Here is a 20639-nt window from a genome sequence, read left to right as displayed (position 1 = left end):
TAGGGGGATGGATGATTTTTTGCTGACCTATATCCATTCTCCCATTTTTCTCTAAGCTATATGAGAAAGCTGTACATGTCCAATTAAGTTACTATATTGAAAAGAATAAAATTCTAATGGAAAACCGACTTGGGTTCAGAAAAGGGCTATCAACAGATATTTCAGTTCTGAAATTGGTTGATTGGATTAATAATGCATTTGAGGCTGGTCTTATACCTGCAGCTGTGTTTTTGGATATGAGAAAAGCATTTGATACTGTGGACCACCCAGGGCTTATTCAAGTTCTTGCCTTTATTGGGGTGAGGGGTTCAAGCCTTGAGTGGTTTCATCATATCTACACGACTGGTATCAGATAGTACAGAATGGATCATTTTTATCTTCAAAAAAGAAAATAGAGTGTGGGGTCCCACAAGGGTCAATCCTGGGACTCCTCCTTTTCATCATTTTTATTGATCAAACGAATCACTATCTGTCAGAGGCTGGTGTCATCCTATTTGCAGATGACACTTTGCTCTTTCTAGCTGCGCCTTTGCTTGATGTTTTGTATAATAAAATTCATAATGCTGTCTCTGAATTTCTAACTTTTTCTCAACAAAATTTGTTAACCCTAAACTTTTCTAAAACTTTTTTCATGATATTCTCTAGACTTTTGTCAAGTGTTGGCAATGATCAAATCATGGTTCAAGGAAATGTGATAAAAAGAGTAGCAACAACAAAATATTTGGGGTTTTTAATTGATGAAAACCTGTTGTGGAAAAACCATTCAAATGCTATAGCTGAAAAATTAAGCAGAGGTCTTGGGGTGATGCAAAGAATTAAAAATCTAGTCCCAAAAAAGATTCTAAGATTTATTTTTCTATATTTTGTCCATATTTTGGCTATGGATGCTCTATATGGGCAAGTAATTTTGTAACATGTTTCAAAAGAGTACAAAAACTTCAGAATAGAGCTGTAAAATTATTATTGGAATTTTATGACTCTGATGATGTTCCTGCTCATGAGCATTTTAAAAAGAATAAGTTAATGGATGTATCCCAAATTCAAGATTACCAAGTTGTGATTTTCTCATATAAATATTTGAATTGCCTGCTCACTCCTGCTTTTGAAAATCTTTTTACTTTTAATAGAGACTGTCATGATCATAATACAAGAAAAGCTGATAACTTAACTCATGAGTTTAGGAGTACTACTTGGGCATCTTTTGTGATTCACCATTATGGTCCCTATATCTTGAATATTTTGCCCAAGGGTGTGAAAAATGTGCCTAGTCTTCTGGCTTTCAAGTCATGGGTAAAGAAGTTTCTTTTATCTTGTAAGTAATTTTGATGTAAGGCCCATTCCAGGTTGTCATTCTATTCAAGGCATTTCCTTGATATACTTGCTGTTAATTTTTTTCTGTAAATATTTTTTCTGTCTTCTTCTTGTCTTTTTCCTCTTTCTCTTTTCTCCTTTCTTCCTTCATCAGTTGAGTTTCTTTTGTATTGAGTAGCGTGATATGAATGTGGTTTTAATTAGCTGAGGGTGATAACCTTGCTTGCCCTTACAGAATCCTTAAATTACCTTAAATCTTAAATCACATTTGCCAGCAAGATAAGGTGGTAGATCCTTGTGTAGTTCTTGCTGGTGGAGAGTAATGTAATTATGTTGGCTTAGCTTCCCAGTCCAGCCTCCACTCAGCCCTCTCCCAGTCACTGTTGACTCCAGCCTTGAAGGAGTGGGGAGTCTCAGCTTGGATGGTAAACTTGGATAGGCTATTCCAGAGGGGGACCACCCAAATGGAAAAGAAGCCATGTTGGTCCCTTCTCCAACATCCAGGCAGGTGAAGCTTTAGTCTGTGACCTCTTGAATTATTAGCCAGGGAGGGGGTGAAGATCTGGTACAGGTGACTGGATTTGAAAATTTTGCATGCCATGATCACATGGCCTCTATATCTTCAATGTGTGAGGGTTGGAAGTCTTAGAGACCTTAGGCCATCCTGGTAAGGGGCATTATTTAAGCCATGGACCAGTTTGGTTCCTCTCCTTTGGACACTTTCAAGGGCTTTTGAGTCCATTTTATTTTGGGAAAAGGCCAAAGTCAAGCCAAACTCAAGGTGGGGACAGACAAGGGATTTATAAAGTTTTGTAACCACATATGACTTTCTGGTTACAAAAGAGCACTTAATGAGTCAAGAGCTTGACTAGCTTTTGCAGCCTGAGTGTGGCTGTGGGATTTTAAATCTTTGACCACAATGATGCCTAGGTCTCTCTCCTCAGCAACTGCTTCTAACTGATCACACCCTATATGGTAGGGATGGTGGGGGTTGTTGTGCCCTAAGTGCAATACCTTGCATTTAGTTGCATTGAATTGTAGGGCCCAAGTTGATGACCAGGAGGATAGCCCATTGAGGTCTAGCTGAATACAGGCTCTTTCTTCTTCAGTTTCAGCAGGCCCAATGAGCTTACAGTCATCAGCATATAATGTTAAAAGGTTGCATAGATAGGTTGTATAGTCGTTAATATATATGCTGAACAACATTAGCCCAAGGATGGTTCCCTGTGGGATGCTGGTTATAACCGGGGAAGTGAATGAGAAAACTTCCTCTCCCTGTTATTATAAAATGAAACTTTTCACCTCCTGGTTGGCTTTTTAGCCTAGTAATATGGACAGATTCTCATGATAAGCTTAAATTTAATTAAGAACTTTTTGATGGTAAGCATTGTTAGTAAAACCTAACAGAAATTGCACAAAGTAACTGCAATCTTGTTTGCAAAAAGAAATAGTCTCGATAACCAAAAACTTATTAGAAACTCAACTATTAAACACCATTTACCAAATAAAACGTTTATCCCAAAATAGAGCAAGCAGTCCCAACAACAAATCCACCACTATAACAGGGGGGATGCTCCCCATGCTCCCTGGATCCTCTACATGGGTGAATATATAATTTTAGTTAATTATTTGCATATCAGAGGGAGGAGTTAAAGTATGTGGAGTTGTAGTTAAAAAGTATGAACAAAAATTATTTGACATAGCCTAAAAGGAAGTTGTTTTTAACCCTTTTGTGTATAGTCAAATACAGAAAATAAGGTATCAGCTTTGAGGACCTTTATGGGGGTTAAAATAGAACTTCCAAGCAGACTAAAGTGATTAGTGTGCTTTGAAAGAGCATAAAAATGCATTAAGTGGTATATTCAACTTATTCATAGGTCATTAATACAAACTGCTCCATATTTACCTATACTTCTTTCAGAGGTGGCCTAAAACTACAAATTTGCTATATTGTATACCAAAATATTAGCCTACTCAATTCATTTCCATCTTAGACCTAGATTACATCTTACAGCTTAAGCCTAGTGAGTCATGGGGCAACCTTGAGCTCATCAGGTCAAAATATATATAGATTTGACTTACAACAGGATTGATAGTGACCATTTCCTGAAAATATTAGATCTGTAAACACAACTCTCCAATGCTCTATACCTATCCTTTGAACAGTTTTGGTAAATTTCCTTATATATTTGACTTCTTCTTCATTAGCAAATGGAAACTCGGAAACTTTAATCACGCTATCTATGACATATATTGCTGAAAAAGGTAGCAACAAATTTTCACAAATTCTGTGAAAGTTATGAAATGGTTATGAAAAATACGTTAAACTTTACGAAGAATTACATACGTATGCATATATGTATTTGATTAACGACAGTTCTTGACTGCTACAATCTTTATATTGGCCCTGCAGTCAAGTTAGAACTCTGGGTTCCGTAATACCAAGCTGAGATCAAACCCACTGTGTCACCATTGCAGGACTTTTATGAAGAATCATAATTCAAGGCGCTCTAAAATTAGGAATAATATCAAGTTAACTGTGATTCAGTAATCTCATAATCAAAATTTCCCTTATGTTTAATGGCTCAGTTTTGAAGTGACTTGTGATTTTTATTTAAAATGATGAGTAGATCAAGAATTTAGGGAAAAGTCGTAACGAAAGTCACTTTTCATTTGGTATTCTGTTGACAAACCGGAAAGCAAATCAGCCAATGAAACTTGCAGAAAGTGGTCTTTGCCAATACACCACAGTAAAATGAGTTTAAAATTGACCGAATCATTGAGAGTTTATTCTTAAAATGCCTCTTAACGCCTGGCCCCCTCACTTTCTCCTTGATTCAGCAAGGTAGTGTTGGGTTTAATGGTGTATATTCTACCTACTTCTCCTCAAGCTAATGGTCTTACCATTATAAAGGACTGAATTTGGTCGATCGAAAGCCAGATTTCTAGCATTACTTTTAAGGACCAAACCCAATGAGACGGTAACCAGCATCTCTTCTATTTTTGCTACCCCCCCCCCCCCCCATATCTCCATGGTCTTTTTTATTATCGTATAAAAACATATAAGTAACAAATGTACTCAAAATGACTGACTAATAAAATAAAACTTTGCCTCTATTGGAAAATAGACTAACCTAAACAATGGGTTAGGAACCTAAACAATGCGAAACCATGCACGATTGAAAGCACAAACAGTTTCTGTGGTCCTTCCGAACCCCACTTTTATGACTGCCAGTTTTTTAGAAGAAAGCTAAGTATATTACCAAAGAAGCTAAGTATTGACCCAGGAATGAGCAAGGATCTTCTATGTAGCGGACTAGAGAGCCAAAGTATCTTTCTTAATCGTCCAGTTACCTCTAGAATACCCAGCCGTAGGCACCTCCCCAACCCATCAGTGACTATGCTGCGGAAAACAGGATGTTGTTTCTGGGTTGAATGAGATTCACGCAAGGAACCTCCATTTATATGAGCGGAGGAGTCAATTGGTTTGTGGAATCTCTAACGCGGCCCTCATTAGTTCTTAGTAAAAATGTAAATAAGTGATACCTTATTTGAATTTGAATCATTCTAGGATTTCCAATCCCAGATTGGAATCCTAAAGGAACAAAGGGGCTTGATTCTTATGCAGATCATATTTTACTAATAATAACGAATTTACCATTTCTAGTAGAATTAATTCACAGAAAAATTCCCAGTTTAAAATAAACTGAATATCAAACTGAATAAACGTTGACTAAATGCTTTATTTTTATTGTTTTTTAATGTTTTATTAGATTTGCAAACAGATTTATTTTTCTTACCGATTCACTTGGAAATGAAGGGGCAAGCACCTTGGGCCAAGAGACAAAAAAATTATTGATTTGGACCTGCGCACCCCTGATCGAAAATTTCCATAAAAGACCTCAGATCTGCCATAAGCATAAGAGGAAACTATTATAAGCTAAAGGGATATATCGGACGGATTTGTGAGGTGCGAAAAATATCTCAAAAAGTGTCTCATCTATTTTCCAGACATTGGTGTCTAGATCCCTTTCTAATCTAGTTGTAAAAGCTATGACTAATAAAAAGTAATACAGAAAATTTTAAGAACACTTGCTTTTTATGTTTGAATCCAAAGTCGGTAATAGCTGTAGTTGAAGTACTTGGATAACATTGTTTGGGTGTCAGAAATGATAATAATGTGCAATTGATAGGTGTGTGTGCTGGCCTTGGCCCAGCAGGGGATTGAAAAAAGGGATTATAGTCACACTTTCGAAAAAGGGAACAACTGCTGATTACAACAATTGGCACCCTACAGCTTGCAGTAAGCAAAGTCCTTCCCCAGGCTAGAGATCAATTATACTCAGGGATCAAGAACATGGCTTCTGACCGAGTAGGCCATTGGCTGACTTGATCTTCAGTCTTACAGTACTTATTGAAGAATTCAATGAATAGAAGACTGAAATCTTAATGGCTGTCACCAAATTCTTGAAGTCTTTTGACTCAGTTCATAGAGATTCACTATGGAAAATACTACGCTACTATGGTTTCTCTGATAGAATTGTCAGAGCTATAATGGTGTTATGTGATGAACAAACGTGTGTGTTAGTGCTGACGATGGAAACCTGACTGATTGATTCAAAGTTTACTCAAGCATGCGACAGGGGATGTGTCTTGTTTAAGATTGTTTGCAATACTCATTGATTTTATCCTTTGGACGTAAAACTTCAAAGGTGAGAGTCGTACTTTATATAACGAGAGTTGTACCTTATTTGATATAGACTTCACAGACGATACAGCACTCCGTTTTCACTAAGGGAGGAGCTTCTGTACAACATAAACGAGCTCTCGAAAGATGGTGAACGAACAGATTTGGTAATAAACACGCAGAAGACGAAAATCTTGCGCAATAACGTGAATAAATTACCTTATGAGCCGCTGATAGTTAAAGCAGATGATATTGAAGGGGTTAAGATATTTAGCCATCAATTGGGTTTGTAGTGAAAGCCCTGAGCGTGAAATTGCGATACGTAAACTGAATTTGAGGCACTTCAATAGTAATGTCCTGTCAGTGTCAATGTGTGGTTCTGAAAGCTGGGTCCTAACAACACAGCTAGAGAAAAGAATCTGAAGTTTTAAAGTTAATTGTCTTTGACAAAATTTCGGAATCAACTGGATTTATATTTTTGGCTATAGGTAGCATACAGATTTACTACATCTAATCTGGGTACCAGCCTCGTCGTGCAAAATTCAGGCAAGGTCTGGAAGGCTCTCATATCTCTGAAAATATAACTCCTTTGTTCCTTAGCCAAAAGTAATTGCCTCAAGTTACTTCATGCATAATTTACACGGAAAGTTTGGAGAACTAACTTACACTTTTGAAAAACTCGATGGTACCAAACCCAGCAAAGCCCTTAATAAAAATGCAGCAGATCTGATCGATGTATTTATGATTTAAGCCTAGCTGTTGAATTTGGTTGTATTTCTGATGACTGACTTACTGCAGCATTAAGTCAAGTCCTGCGTCGGTGCAAAGAACTAGCTATTTTGCAGCACTGCTAAGGCTGTACATGGGACAAAACTGAGATAATACCTCCTCGCAAAATAAATCTTCTTTCACTTCGTAATTGTCGAAGATTTTTTTATTCTTTTCTATATATTTTCATGTAACTTTATTATCATTTAAAACATTCTGACAGTATTTATCTATTTCTTTTTTATGCTATTCGTGTCGGTCTGCAATAATACTATGGAATGCTATATCTGGACTTGCCTCGTTTTTGTGCTTAGTTAATATTCAGCAAAGCTCCAATAATTCCAAAACATAGGTTAAATCCTGGAGCTTGTTTTTTCATAAAACTCCTTACTTAGTTTATCTTTAGGTAGATTCGGGCTAGTTTACTTTTGCACCGAGTCAGCCATTAGCAAGGCTACAAAATAGCTATGTGATCTGAGTCCATCATATGGGACTCCACAACATTATTGCGGACTGACTCGAGGAAGCACTTCCTCAATTAGTGGTAAGGAAAGTATCAGGACTTAAGGTGTTAATACTGCGCTTCTTGGTTAAACTCAATAAAAACGTACGTTTTTGGTACGACGCAAGGATGTGCCACGGCTGTTCTGCAATTCGTAAATTCGTTTCAGTGGTTTCATACTGTCATTCCGTATTAAAAACTTGATTAAACGAAACACACCCAAGAAGTGAAGTTAGGTTAATCCTAATGAAATATAACCTTCATATAACCTTTAGTTAATAGAATAATTTTGGATATGTATTTGCACATTAGGGAGTAGGGGTAAAGAATTTGGACAGCACCCCTAACTTAAACCCCCCCCCCCCTAATGTGCAAATATATAGCGCGAATTATACAAGTCAAATGCATTCTGTCACTCATCATTTGTGTCTGTGGCTATGAAACCGGTTTTCTGTGATTTAACCTAAGCATAATTCTTGAGTGTGTTTTGTTTAATCAATAAGTACCAAAAATACTATCTTAAGCATGTAAAAGAGTCAATGACTGGTAAAACAAAAAGGCAATCCTTCTATCCAGGAACAAGTTAACTTTCATTTCCGCCCTTACATACTCTAGTTTGATAGGCATTTTTTGTCAAAAAGCTTTTTCCACACAATAAGTTTTTCAAAGACAAGTAAAGAACTCTATTAAACCAAAAGTCATAAAAAATAGAATCAAATAATCTACCAAGCGTAAAATTAGCACAAATCTGCATCGACAAATAAATGAAATACAAAACGAACGTAAATTACAATAAATAACCGAGTCAAACTCAAAACGAGAAGAAAATAGCCTGAGCAGTGCTCAAAACCCGGCCTTCCAAGGCCAAAATATAATCTACACTTTACTGAAAAAAAAAAACAAATAAATGTGCATTGTAAGTTCAATATACGTATGCTGATATTTATTCCTTAAAATGTTAATAATATTCGATCATCAAAGTTATAAAAGTGAAAACATTAAACATTTTTTAAGTAAAGAGCAAATTATGTTCCTGTCTTGGGAAGGCACAGTGGTTATGAGCCCTACTAATGTTAATTTCTGCTCGTTTTCAGTTTTACTCGGTTATTTAGTGTAATTTCTGTTCTTTTAGGTTTCATTTATTTATCGATGCAGATTTATTGTAATTTTACGCTTGGTAGGTTCTTTGATTTTATCTTTGCTCATTTTTGGTTTAATAAATTCCTTTACTTTTCTTTGAAAAACTCATTTTGTGGAAAAAAGTAGTAGAGTTAATAGTAGTAGTCTTAGCTTTAGTAGCAGTAGGAGTAGAGTTAATAGTAGTATTTTTAGCTTTAGTAGCAGTAGTAGTAGTAGCAGTAATAATAATAGTGGCAGTAGTAGCAGTTGTAGGAGTAGAAGTAATAGTATTATGATGCAAATACTGTCTTTTGGATAGTTCAACACCCCCCACAACAAGGATTGTAAATTTTAGTTTTTCACAAGGAACTGTTTATAAGACACTGCCGATATGTCATTTTAACAACCTGTATACGGATGGCAGGTTGTCATCCGTATACCAGAAAATTTTCGAAATATTCTCTGAAAATTTCACCTTCATACCCTTAGGTATTGTTGTAATAGTAGTCACAACAGTAGTATAGCTACTCAACTCAATGCAATTAGCCATTGCTATGATATTGTCGATTTGCTCTTTTGAAAACCTGTTTATTCATATGCTTTTTGAAATATTCATTTATCATGCTCTTAACCTTACAAGTAATTGCAACAGAAGTAGTAGTTGGACCAATAGTAATAGCAGTAGTAGAACTTGTAAATGTTGCAGTAGCAGTAGTACTAGTAACAGTGCGTAGATATTGCATTTTCGTCAATCTTCCCGTTTAAGTATTCTCTGAGAGTTCCAACTTAATACTCAAATCAGTTCTTAAGATATGCTATTTTGACAATCTAAATGCACAAAGTGTTTTTTTTTATTTCGAAATTGCCATCAATATTCTCTCAAATTCTACCTTCATAGATTTAGCCTTAATCATACTATTATCACAGTAGTTTCGGTGGCATTAGAAGTGCAATGTTAGTCCTGCATCAGTAGTAGTACTAGAAGTAGTAGCAGAAGTATTAAAAGGGGTAGTAAAATGTGAATATTGCCCTTTGGTCAGTTGAACATCGCTTTCATGATAACCCGGAAGTTTTACTTTGACACATTAAGCCGTTCCAAAAATATTGTTGATGTGCGCTTTTGACACCCCTTTCACGCCCTTTTCACCTTGATGCTGTAAACCCTATAAGCTGTTGCAATTGAAGTAGTAGTTGGAGAAGCTTAGTAGCAGTAGTAGCATAAGTAAGAGTAGCAGTGGTAGTAGTGCTAATAGTGACATACATATATTACCTTGTTGTCAATTGATCTTCCTCTTTAAGTATTTTCCTAAAGTTTCAACTTAATTCCCAAATCAATTCTTGAGAAACCCCCTTTTGACAGTTTGCATGCACATAGTGTGTTTTGATTTATTTCAAATTCCCCCTCAATGTTCTGTCAAATTTTTCCTTTCATACATGTAGCCTTAATTGTACTAGTATCATAGTACTAGTGGTGGTCGTAGGAACAGTAGTAGCAGTAATAGTGTATAATTATTAGTAGTGACAGTAGTAGCAGCAGTATTAATAGCAGCAGTAGCAGGTACATTTTGCCTTTTGGTCAACTGAACATCCCACTCATGGTACCACTAAAGTTTCCTCTTGGTATGATAAGCCGTTCCAAAAATATTGCCGATACGCCCGTATCTGCAATCTGTATACACATAGCGTGTTTTGATTTAGTTCAATTTTCTCCTCAACGTTGCCTCTGATATTTTTTTTCAATATCATCAGCCTTAGTAGCACTCGCTACAGAGGTGTTATTCTAGTGATAGTAGTGGTACCAGTAATAGCCCTTGTGGTAGCAGCAAAGGCAGCAGTAGTTTTAGTAGTAGTAGCGTGCAAATATAACCTTTTTGATCAATTGATCATCTTCCTTGCCATTTTCTGAGCATTCCAAATTGATATATTCAGTTATTCCTGATTTACACCCTTTTGACAACCATATACACATAACATGTTATGATTTAGTTCAAAAGTCCCATCAACATTCCTCGAGAGACTCATTTCAATGCCCTTCGTATTTTGGGAAAGTAGAAGTGAAACATGAATACCTTTTCTCAATCACACACACTATATGTAAATAATGAACAAATTGCATAACTTGCAACCCTTGCCCTAAGGCATTGAGGGGCTGACGTCCCCAGACGCTTAATCACTGAGCCTTTCAATAATGGGGAAAAAATTGATGTCTCAAAACTTTGTTGGGATGTTTGTTTCGGGAAATGATGGGCGTGGGCGGGTTTCTCTCAAATCACTTCAACTCTTAAAAAGGGCAATATAAATCCCAATTTAAAAACAAATGAGACCCATATGAATTTAATACGACCACCCATTCCATTAAAAAATTATATATTCCCAGGGTGTAGCTTAAAGCCCATGGCTCAGGGCTCTGGGGATTGTGCCAACCCCGGAGGCATTATTATATATTCTTTGGACTATTTCAAACAAAATAACAATGGCACAATTTTAATTACATGTGTTTGGTGAAAAGAGGGGTGGTTGTGGGGAGGGGGCTAGTTGACCTCCATGACTATTGATCTCAAAGGGAACTAGAAATTCGAATTTCAACCAAATGAACTACTTTTAATGTGTATACAAATGTCCCTTCCACAAGAACCTTAAAGGCCCCAGGGACATAACTTACAACCCTCATCCTTAGGCTCTAATGGTTTGTATCATCCCCAAAAGCCTTGTTATGTTACCTTGGGACTATTTTGAACAAAAGGATTTTCGCAAAAATACTAGTAGATTCATATCAGAAAAGCACTACGTGTTTGTATGTGTGTGGGAAGGTCGTTAGCAGCGCTCCGATCACTTTGACTCTTAAAAACGCACTAGGAATTCTTATTACCAATCCTGTGAATCCCCTCCAAAGTATATGAAACCGCCCTTTTTATAAGAGCCTTATATGTCCCCAGGTCGTGACTTACAACCCTTGCCCTGAGAGCTGTAAAAAGGTATTGTCTTCCTCACGGAAATAATTTCTGGATCCTTCAACTATGATGAACATAATTTTTAACTCTAAATTTTGATTGGAGGTGCTAAGGAAATTGATAAGCATGGAGGGGGAGGGGGCTGGTTGATCTCAAATAATTTTGGATCTCAAAAAGGGCACTATAAATTCCAATTTCAAATCAAATGATCCCCGTCTGAATTTTATATGACCACCCATTCAATAAAAGAACTTATATGCTCTCACGAGTAGTGTTGCTGTAACAGGGTCCATGATAAGTTCATTAGTATAACCGTATTAGGAGAGTATTTGCGTAACTGGTTTACATAGCAGCTAAATCCGTTGTCCTACTTATATGAGCATAGCACAAGAGATACATCATTAGCATAACCCAGTCGGCACCCCATTTACATATATCTGTCTGGGCTTGATTAACAAGATAAAGTAAACCATTTCATTTGATTTCAAATTGGAATAATAGAATTTATGATATAGTATTGAACTTTACTTAACATCATCTATAACATAGGAATTGTGTAACTGCTTGTATCATCATGTTCATAGGAATGAGTGTTTATATCAACACATCTTTTAGAGGGAATTTATGGTCATCCAAGTCCCAACCTCAAAGGGGCCTAATATTTTTGATAATACCCTTCCCAACTCCACCCTTTTTCAACTTAAATACTTTTTTAACTTTGAATTTGTTTTTACTTAGATTTTTTTCTATTTTTTTAGGGGGACTTACAATTTTTTTTACATGTCTTAAAATGACTTTAATTATACTTATAACAAAAGAACTTCACTTGTGATAGTTTGAAAATGAAATGAAGATGATATATAGAAAAATAATATTTGTAGTGCGTTTTTCTTTTTTTGACTTAGTATTTTATAACTTAGAAATTTATTCAACGTTTTTTGAACGTCTTTAAAGGACATAGTATACTACATATGGTATAGTGATGTCTAAAAGAGGCGAATTAGCGTTAAAAATATATGAAGTGGGAATTGATCAAGATTCAGTCAGACACAGAAACTACTACCAGCTCACAAGTGGTATACTAGAGTCTGAAATGGGTGAATTAGGTTTTTATCAAAGTTTGGGAGAGATGAATCAGATTCTTTTTAAAGTTAGAGGCATATGAAGTGGGAATTTATCAAGATTCAGCAGACACATACACTATTACATGTGTACAAGTGGTTTACTAAATTCTGAAATAAGTGAATTAGGTTTTGCATAAGTCTGAGAGAGATGAAATGGATTCGTTTTAGAGGTAGATATATATGAAGCGGGATTCTATCAAGATACAGTCAGTCAGAGACACCCCTGCCAGCTCACAAGTGCTATACTAGAGGCTGATATAGGTGAAACCTAGGTCTGAGAGACAAGAATTGGATTCTTTTTAGGGTTAGTGACACATGAAGTGGGAAATGTCCAAGATTCAGTCAAACACAGACACTACTACCAATTCACAAATGGTATACTAAAGTATGAAATAGGTGAATTAAGTTTTTACCAAAGTGTGAGAGAGATGAATCCGGTTCTTTTTAGAGTTAGAGACCTATGAAGTGTTAATTTATCAAGATTCAATCGGACATAGACATTGCTACCAGCTGAAAAGTAGTATACAAGAGTCCAAAATCGATGAATTATGTTTTTACCAAAGTCTGAGAAAGATGAATCGGATTCCTTTTAGACTTAGAGACATATAAAGTGGGTATTTGTCAGAATTCAGTTAGACAAAGACACTACTACCAGGTCACAAGTGGTATACTAGAGTTTGAAATAGGTGAATTAGGCATTTACCAAATTCTGAGAGAGAGAGAGTCGGATTCTTTTTGAAGTTAGAAACATATGAATAGGGAATTTATCAAGATTCATTCAGACACTATTACCAGCTCACAAGTGGTATACTAGAGTCTGAAACAGATGAAATAGGTTTTTTCAAATTCTGAGAGAGATGAATCGGATTCTTTTTGGAGTCAGATATATATGACAAGGGAATTTATCAAGATTGGGTCAAATACAATTTATAATACCAACTCATAAGTGGTATAATAGGGTATCCTCAATTAGGTTTTTACCAAATTCTGAGAGAGATGTATCGGATTCTTTTTAAAAATAGATATATAAGAATTGGGAGTTTATCAAGATTCAGCAAGATACACACATTACTACAAGACAACAAGTGGTATACCAGAGTCTGAAATAGGTGAATTAAGTTTCACACTGATCGGATTCTTTTTAGAGTTAAAAAATTCCCATTTCATAGTTCTGTGATTCTAAAACAATCCGAAAAATCTCTCTCAGAATTATGTATTAAAACCTAATTCACCTATTTTAGACTCTAGCATATGGCTTGGGAGCTGGTAATAGTGTCTAATTTTGAATGAATCTTGATGAATTCCTACTTTATATGTCTCTATTTATCTCTCTGAGACTTTGGTAAATACCTAATTCACCTATTTCATTCTATAGTGTGCCACTTGTGAGCTGGTTATAGTGGCTGTGATTGACCACATCTTGATAAATTCCCACTTCGTATGTCTCGAACTCTAAAAGGAATTCGATTCATCTCTCTCAGACTTTGGTAAATACCTAATTCCCCTATTTCAGACTCTAATATAACACCTGTGAACTGGTAGTAGCACCTCTGTTTGACTGAATCTTAATAAATTCCCACTGTATAGACCTCAAACTCTGTAGAGAATCTGTATCACCTCTCTCAGCATTCGTGAAACTATTTAATCTATTTGAGACTTTAGTATACCACTTGTGAGCTGTTGGTAGTGTCTGTGTCTGACTGAATCTTGTAAATTCCCCTTCATATATCTCTAACTCTAAAAAAATCCTTTATCTTTCTCAGGCTTTGGTAAAAATCTGTTTCACCTTTCTAAGTCACTAGTGCATTACTGTTGAGCAGGTAGTTCTATCTTTGTCTCACTGAATCTTGATAGAATCCAACTTCAATTGAATTGTCTCTGTCAGACTTTAGTAAAAGTCTAATTCACCCTTCTAAGACTCTAGTATACCACTCTTGAGCTGGTAAGAGTGTTTGTCTCTTACCCAATCTTGAGTCTCTTAGAGATTCAGTTAGAGACACATGAAGTGGGAATTTATCAAGATTCATTCAGATCTGAATCTGTTTCACCTTTTTAAGTCACTAGTGCATTACTGTTGAGCAGGTAGTTCTATCTTTGTCTCACTGAATCTTGATAGAATCCAAGTTCAATTGATTTGTCTCTGTCAGACTTTAGTAAAAGTCTAATTCACCCTTCTAAGACTCTAGTATACCACTCTTGAGCTGGTAAGAGTGTTTGTCTCTTACCCGATCTCGAATCTCTTAGAGATTCAGTTAGAGACACATGAAGTGGTAATTTATCAAGATTCATTCAGACGCAAACACTACTAGCAGCTTACCAGTGGTACATAAGAGTATGAAATATTGAATTACGTTTTTAACGAAGTCTGGGAGAGAGGAATCGACTTCTTTTTAGAGTTAGAGGCATATGAAGTGGTAATTTATCAAGATTCAGTCAGAGACACATACTATTACCAACTCAAAAGTAGGATACTAGAGTCTGAAACAGATGAAATAGATTTTTACCAAAACCTGAGGGAGATCAAAAGGATTCTTTTTATATTTAGCGATAGATGAAGTTGGAATTTATCAACATTCAGTCAGACACAGGCACCACTACAAGTTCAAAAGTGGTATACTAGAGTCTGAAATAGGTGAATTTGGTTTTTACACCAAAGTTTGAGAAAAATGAATCAGAATCCTTAGAGTCTTAACTAGGTGAATTATGTTTTTACTAAAGTTTGAGAGGGCTGAATTGGATTCCTTTTAGAATTTTAGACAAAAGAATGGGGAATTTATCAAAATTCAACTACTACTACTACCCACTCAGAAGTGGTATTCTAGAGTCTCAAACATATGAATTAGGTTTTTACCAATTCTCTGAAAGATGAAGAGTTTGAGATAAACGAAGCAGGAATTTATCAATATTTGGTCAGACATAGACACTACTACCAGTACACAAGAGGTATACTAAAGTCCGATTTTGGTAATTAGGTATTACCAAAGTCAGAAACTGATTAATCGGATTCTTTTTAGATTTAAAGACACAAGAAGTGGGAATCAACAGTAGGTCGAGCAGAGACAGACTACTAGCTCACGTGGTATACTAGAGTCTGAAATAGGTGAATTAGGGTTTTACCAAAGTCTGAGAGAGATGAATCGGTTCCTATTTTCAATTAGAGACACAAGGAGTGGAAAATCTATCAATATTCCGTCAGATGTAGACACAACTATCAGCTCACCAGTGTTATCCTAGAGTCTGAAATCGGTGAATTAGGTTATTACTAATGTCCGAGAGAGATAATCAAATTCTTTTTGGAGTTAGAAGTATATAAAGTTGGAATTTATCAAGATTTTGTCAGATAAAAATACTACTACCAGCTCACAAGTGGTATAATAGAGTCTGAAATAGGTAAATTATATATTTACAGAACTCTGAGAGACATGAATCGGATTCTTTTTAAAGTAAGATACATACGAAGTGGGAATTTATGAATATTTGGTCAGACACAGACAATACTAACAGCTCACATGTCATATACTAGAGTCTGAAATAGGTGAATTAGCTTTTACTGAAGTTTGAGTGAGATGAATCAAAATCTATTTTTAGTTAGAGACATATGATGCAGAATTTATAAGGATTCAGCCATACACAGTTACTACTACAAGCTAAAAAGGGGTATAATAGAGCCTGAAATAGGTGAATTAATTTTTATCAAAGTCTGAGAGACATGAATCAGATTTTATTTTGAGACTTATGAAGTGGGAATTTATCAAAATTCATATAGACAAAGACTCACAAGTGGTATAACAGCGTCAAAAATAGGTGAATTAGGTTTTTATCAAAGTTGCGTGCTGATTTTTGTTCTTGAACTTTCTGCATCATGATTTCTGCTCTTGAAATTTTTTGCACATTCATTTTTTACTTTTTCAAACTTGTACATTGATTTTCCTTCTCGTGAAACTGATTTTCTTCATGGAAGTCTTTGCGTGCTGATTTTGTTGTTCCTGGAACGTGCTGCGTACTGATTTTTGTTCATGAAACTTGTTGCACGTTAATATTTCTCTTCGTGAAAATTGTACACTGATTTATTTCCAGGTGAAGCTGATTTTGTTCAGAGAACCCTTTGCATGGTGAGTTTTTGCTTATTTAACTTGCTATGAGTTGAGTTTTGATCGTGAAACTTGTAAACTATTTATTTTTCATTTCGTAAAACTTGTACATTGATCTTTCTTACTGTAAAAATCGATTTTATTCAAGGAAATTGTGACTTGCTCATTTTTGTTCGTGGAACCTGTTACGTCCGGGTTTTTGTCCGTGAAAGTTGCTAAATGTTGATTTTTTCCTTCGTAAAACTTATACATTGATTTTCTCCTTGTGAAACTGATTTTTGTTCATGGAACTTGTTGCATGCTGAGTTCTGTTCGTGGAACTTTTTGCACGTTGATTTTGCTTTTTGTGAAAGTTGTACGAAGATTTTTTTGATGTGAAACTGATTTACATCTAGAAACTTGTTACCTGCTCATATTTGTCCGTGATACTTGTCGCGTACTGATTTTGTTCGTGGAACTTGTTGTAGGTTAGGTTTTGTGGACTGTACCAAGTGCAGCACTAACCTACACTGTACCTACACATGGAAGGTTAGGTTAAGTTAGGTTAGATATCGTGTCTTCGCAAATTAATTTAATAGTTTTAGGAAGAAAAGAATCAATATGCTTCAATTTTCAAGAAAAAATCAGCACACAGCAAGTTCCATGAACAAAAATCAGCACGCAACAAGTTCCATGAGCAAAATTGATTTCACAGGGAGAAAAATCAATGTATAAATTTCACGAAGAAAAAATCAACATGCAAAAAGTTTTGCAAACAAAAATCAGCACGCAATAATTTCCATGAACAAAATCAACACGCAACAAGTTCCATGAAAGAAACACTTTCATGAGGAGAAAAATCTATGAAGAAGTTTCACGAAGAGAAAAATGAACATGCAACATGTTTTACGAATGAAAATTGGAGCGCAACAAGTTCCCCGATCACAACAAGTTGAATGAACAAGATCAATTTCACGAGGAGAGAAAATTGATGTACAAGTTTCACGATGAGAAAAATCAAGATGGAGCCAGTTTCAGTTCAGTTCAGTTCAGTTCACTTTATTTATAATCTAAATACATTTACTTAATATCCCAGTACCCGCCCCAAGAAAGATGCAAAAAAGCACTTGCGACTGGGCGGGTTCAAACAGCAGGTTCACGAACAAAAACAAACAAGAAACAGGTTTCATGAACAAAAAACAGCACGCAACAAGTTCCATGAATAAAATCAGTTTCACGAGTAGAAAATAAATGTACAAGTTTTATGAAGAAAAATCAACATGTTTCACAAGCACAATCACATCACGCGCAACAAGTTTCACGAACAAAATAAGCACGCAAAAAGTTCCATGAACAAAAACCAGTTTGTGATGGGAAAAATCAGTGTACAAGTTTCACGAAGAGAAAACCAACCTGCAACAAGTTTCATGAACAAAAATCAGCGCACAATATGTTCAATAAAAAAATTAGTTTCAAGAAGAGAAGAATCAATATGCAACAAGTTTCACAGTCAAAAAATCAATATGTAACAAATTTTACGAACAAAACTCAGCACCCAACAAGTTCCACAAACAAAAATCGGATTCACGAAGACAAACAAACAAAAATTGAATTTCACAAAGAAAAAAGCTACATGCAACAAGTTTCACAAACAAAATAAAAATCAGCACAAAACAAGTTCCACGAATAAACCGAAATGCAGCATGTTCCATGAAAAGAATCAGCAAGTAAAAAGTTCCATGAACAAAACCTTTTTCAAAAAGAGCAAAATCAATGTACAAGTGTCAGAAACAGAACGATTATAATGCAACAAGTTTCACAAACAGAAGTTAGTATGTGGTAAATTCCCTGAACTAAAAGTCAGCACGAAACAAGTTCCGTGAATAAAATCAATTTCATGATGAGAAAAATCACTGTATAAGGGTCACAAAGAGAAAAATCAAGATACAACAAGCTTCATGAACAAAAATCAGCACGCAATAAGTTCCATGAACAAAATCAGCACAGGACAAGTTCAATGAACAAAATCAGTTTCACAGTGAGAAAAATCAATATAAGATTTTCAAGAAGAGAAAAATCAAGATGCAAAAGTTTCAGGAACAAAATCAGCACGAAACAAATTCCAAAAACAAAAATCACCACACAACAAGATCTGTAAACAAAATAGGTTTTACGGGAAGAAAAATCATAGTACAAGTTTCACGAAAAGAAAAATCAGTACGCAAGAAAAAATCAATGAAAAAAATCAGTTTTACGAGGAGAAAACCAATGTACAAGTTTCACGAAGAGAAAAATCAACCTGCAAGAAGTTTCGCGAACAAAATTCAGCATGCAACAATTTCCATGAACAAAATCAACATGTGACAAGCTCCAAGAATAAAACAGTTTTATAAGGAGAAAAATCAATGTACAAGTTTTGCGAAGAGAAAAATGAACAAGCAACATGTTTCACGAACAAAAATTGGCACGCAATAAGTTCCATGAACAATAACAGTTTCATGAGGAGAAATATCAATGTACAAGTTTGACAAAGAGAAAAATCAAGATGCAACAAGTTCCACGAACAAAACTCAGCATGCAACAAGTTCTATGAGCAAAATCGGTTACATGAGGAGAAAAATCAATGTACAGGTTTCACGAAGAACAAAAAAGAAAAACATGGAAGAAGTTTTGGGAACAAATATCAGCACAGAACAAGTTCCAACAAAAAACAAACCAACACGCTACGAGTTTTATGAAGAAAATCAGTTTTATGAGAAGAAAAATCAACCTGCAACAAGTATCACGATCTAAAATCAGTGTTTAACAACTTTCAAGAACAAAAAATCAGCACGCAACAAGTTCCACGAAAAAAATCATCTAGCAACAGGCTCCGTGAAAAAATCTGGTTTCACGAGGAAAAAATCAATGTATAAGTTTCAAGAAGAAAAAGACAACATGCAACAAGTTTACGAACAAAATGAAAAATCAGCACGCAACAAGCTCCACGAATAAATCAAGTTCCATAAACAGAATCAGCAAGCAAAAAGTTCAATGAACAAAGGTTTTTCACGAAGAGAAAAATAAATGCACAAGTTTCACGAAGGAAAAAAATCAACCTATAAGAAGTTTCGCGAACAAAAATTAGATTGCAATAACTTCCATGAACAAAATCAACACACAACAAGTTCCTTGAACAAAGATAGTTTAATGAGGAGGAAAATCAATGTACAAGTTTCACGAAGATAAAAATGAAAATGCAACATGTTTCACGAACAACATTGGCACGAAACATGTTCCACGAACAATAATCAACAAGCAACCAGTTTAATGAATAAAATCAGTTTCATGAGGAGAGAGAGAGTCAATGTAGAAGTTTCATGAAGAGAAAAATCAACATGAAGTCAGTTTCACGAACAAAAATCAGCACGTAACAGGCTCCACGAACAAAAATAAACACACAACAAGTTCCATGAATAAAATCATTCTCACGAGGAGAAAATGAACGTACCCGTTTTACGAATATAAAAATCAAAATGTTCCAAAAGCACAATCACATCAAATTCAACAAATTTAATGAACAAAAATCATCACCCAAGAAATTTCATGACCAAAATCAGCACGCTACAAAAATCAGTGTTTAACAAGTCTACAAAATCCATGAACAAACCCAGTTTCGTGATGAGAAAAAATTAATGGGCAAGTTTCACGAAAATAAAAATCAACATGCAACAAGTTTCATGAACAAAAATCAGCATGCAATAAGTTCCTTGAACAAAAATCAGTTTCACAAGGAGAAAAATCAATCTACAAGTTTCACGAAGAAAAGCATAAACATGTAAAAAGTTTCACGAACAGAAATCAGCACGCAGCAAATTCCACGAACCAAAGTTAACACGTTATAAGTTTCATGAACTTAATCAGTTTCACTTGGAGAAAAATTCATCACGGAGAGAAAAATCAAAATACAAACAGTTTCATGAACAAAAATAAGCGCGCAACAAGTTCCTGGAACAAAATCAGCACGTGACAAGTTCATGGACAATCACATTTTCACGATGAGAAATATCAATGTACAAGTTTCAAGAAGAGAAATATCAAGATGCAACAAGTTTCACGAACAAAAAT

General features: G+C 35.3%; 1 protein-coding gene across 1 annotated transcript in view; it reads right to left on the bottom strand.

Moving 5' to 3' along the window:
• Window positions 1-3611, bottom strand: part of LOC136026382 (transcription initiation factor IIA subunit 1-like) — a 36697-nt gene extending 33086 nt beyond the window's left edge. Inside the window, exon 1 of the mRNA XM_065702931.1 lies at window positions 3394-3611. Within this exon, the coding sequence (XP_065559003.1) occupies window positions 3394-3414 (21 nt within the window). The 5' untranslated portion in view covers window positions 3415-3611. The remainder of the gene's footprint in view (window positions 1-3393) is intronic.
• Window positions 3612-20639: the final 17028 nt, after the last annotated feature.

This window comes from Artemia franciscana, chromosome 4, assembly GCF_032884065.1.
Source record: "Artemia franciscana chromosome 4, ASM3288406v1, whole genome shotgun sequence".
NCBI classification, from domain to species: Eukaryota; Metazoa; Arthropoda; class Branchiopoda; order Anostraca; family Artemiidae; genus Artemia; species Artemia franciscana.
Note: the sequence above shows the minus strand (reverse complement) of the source record. Positions and strands in the feature narration are given on the sequence as shown.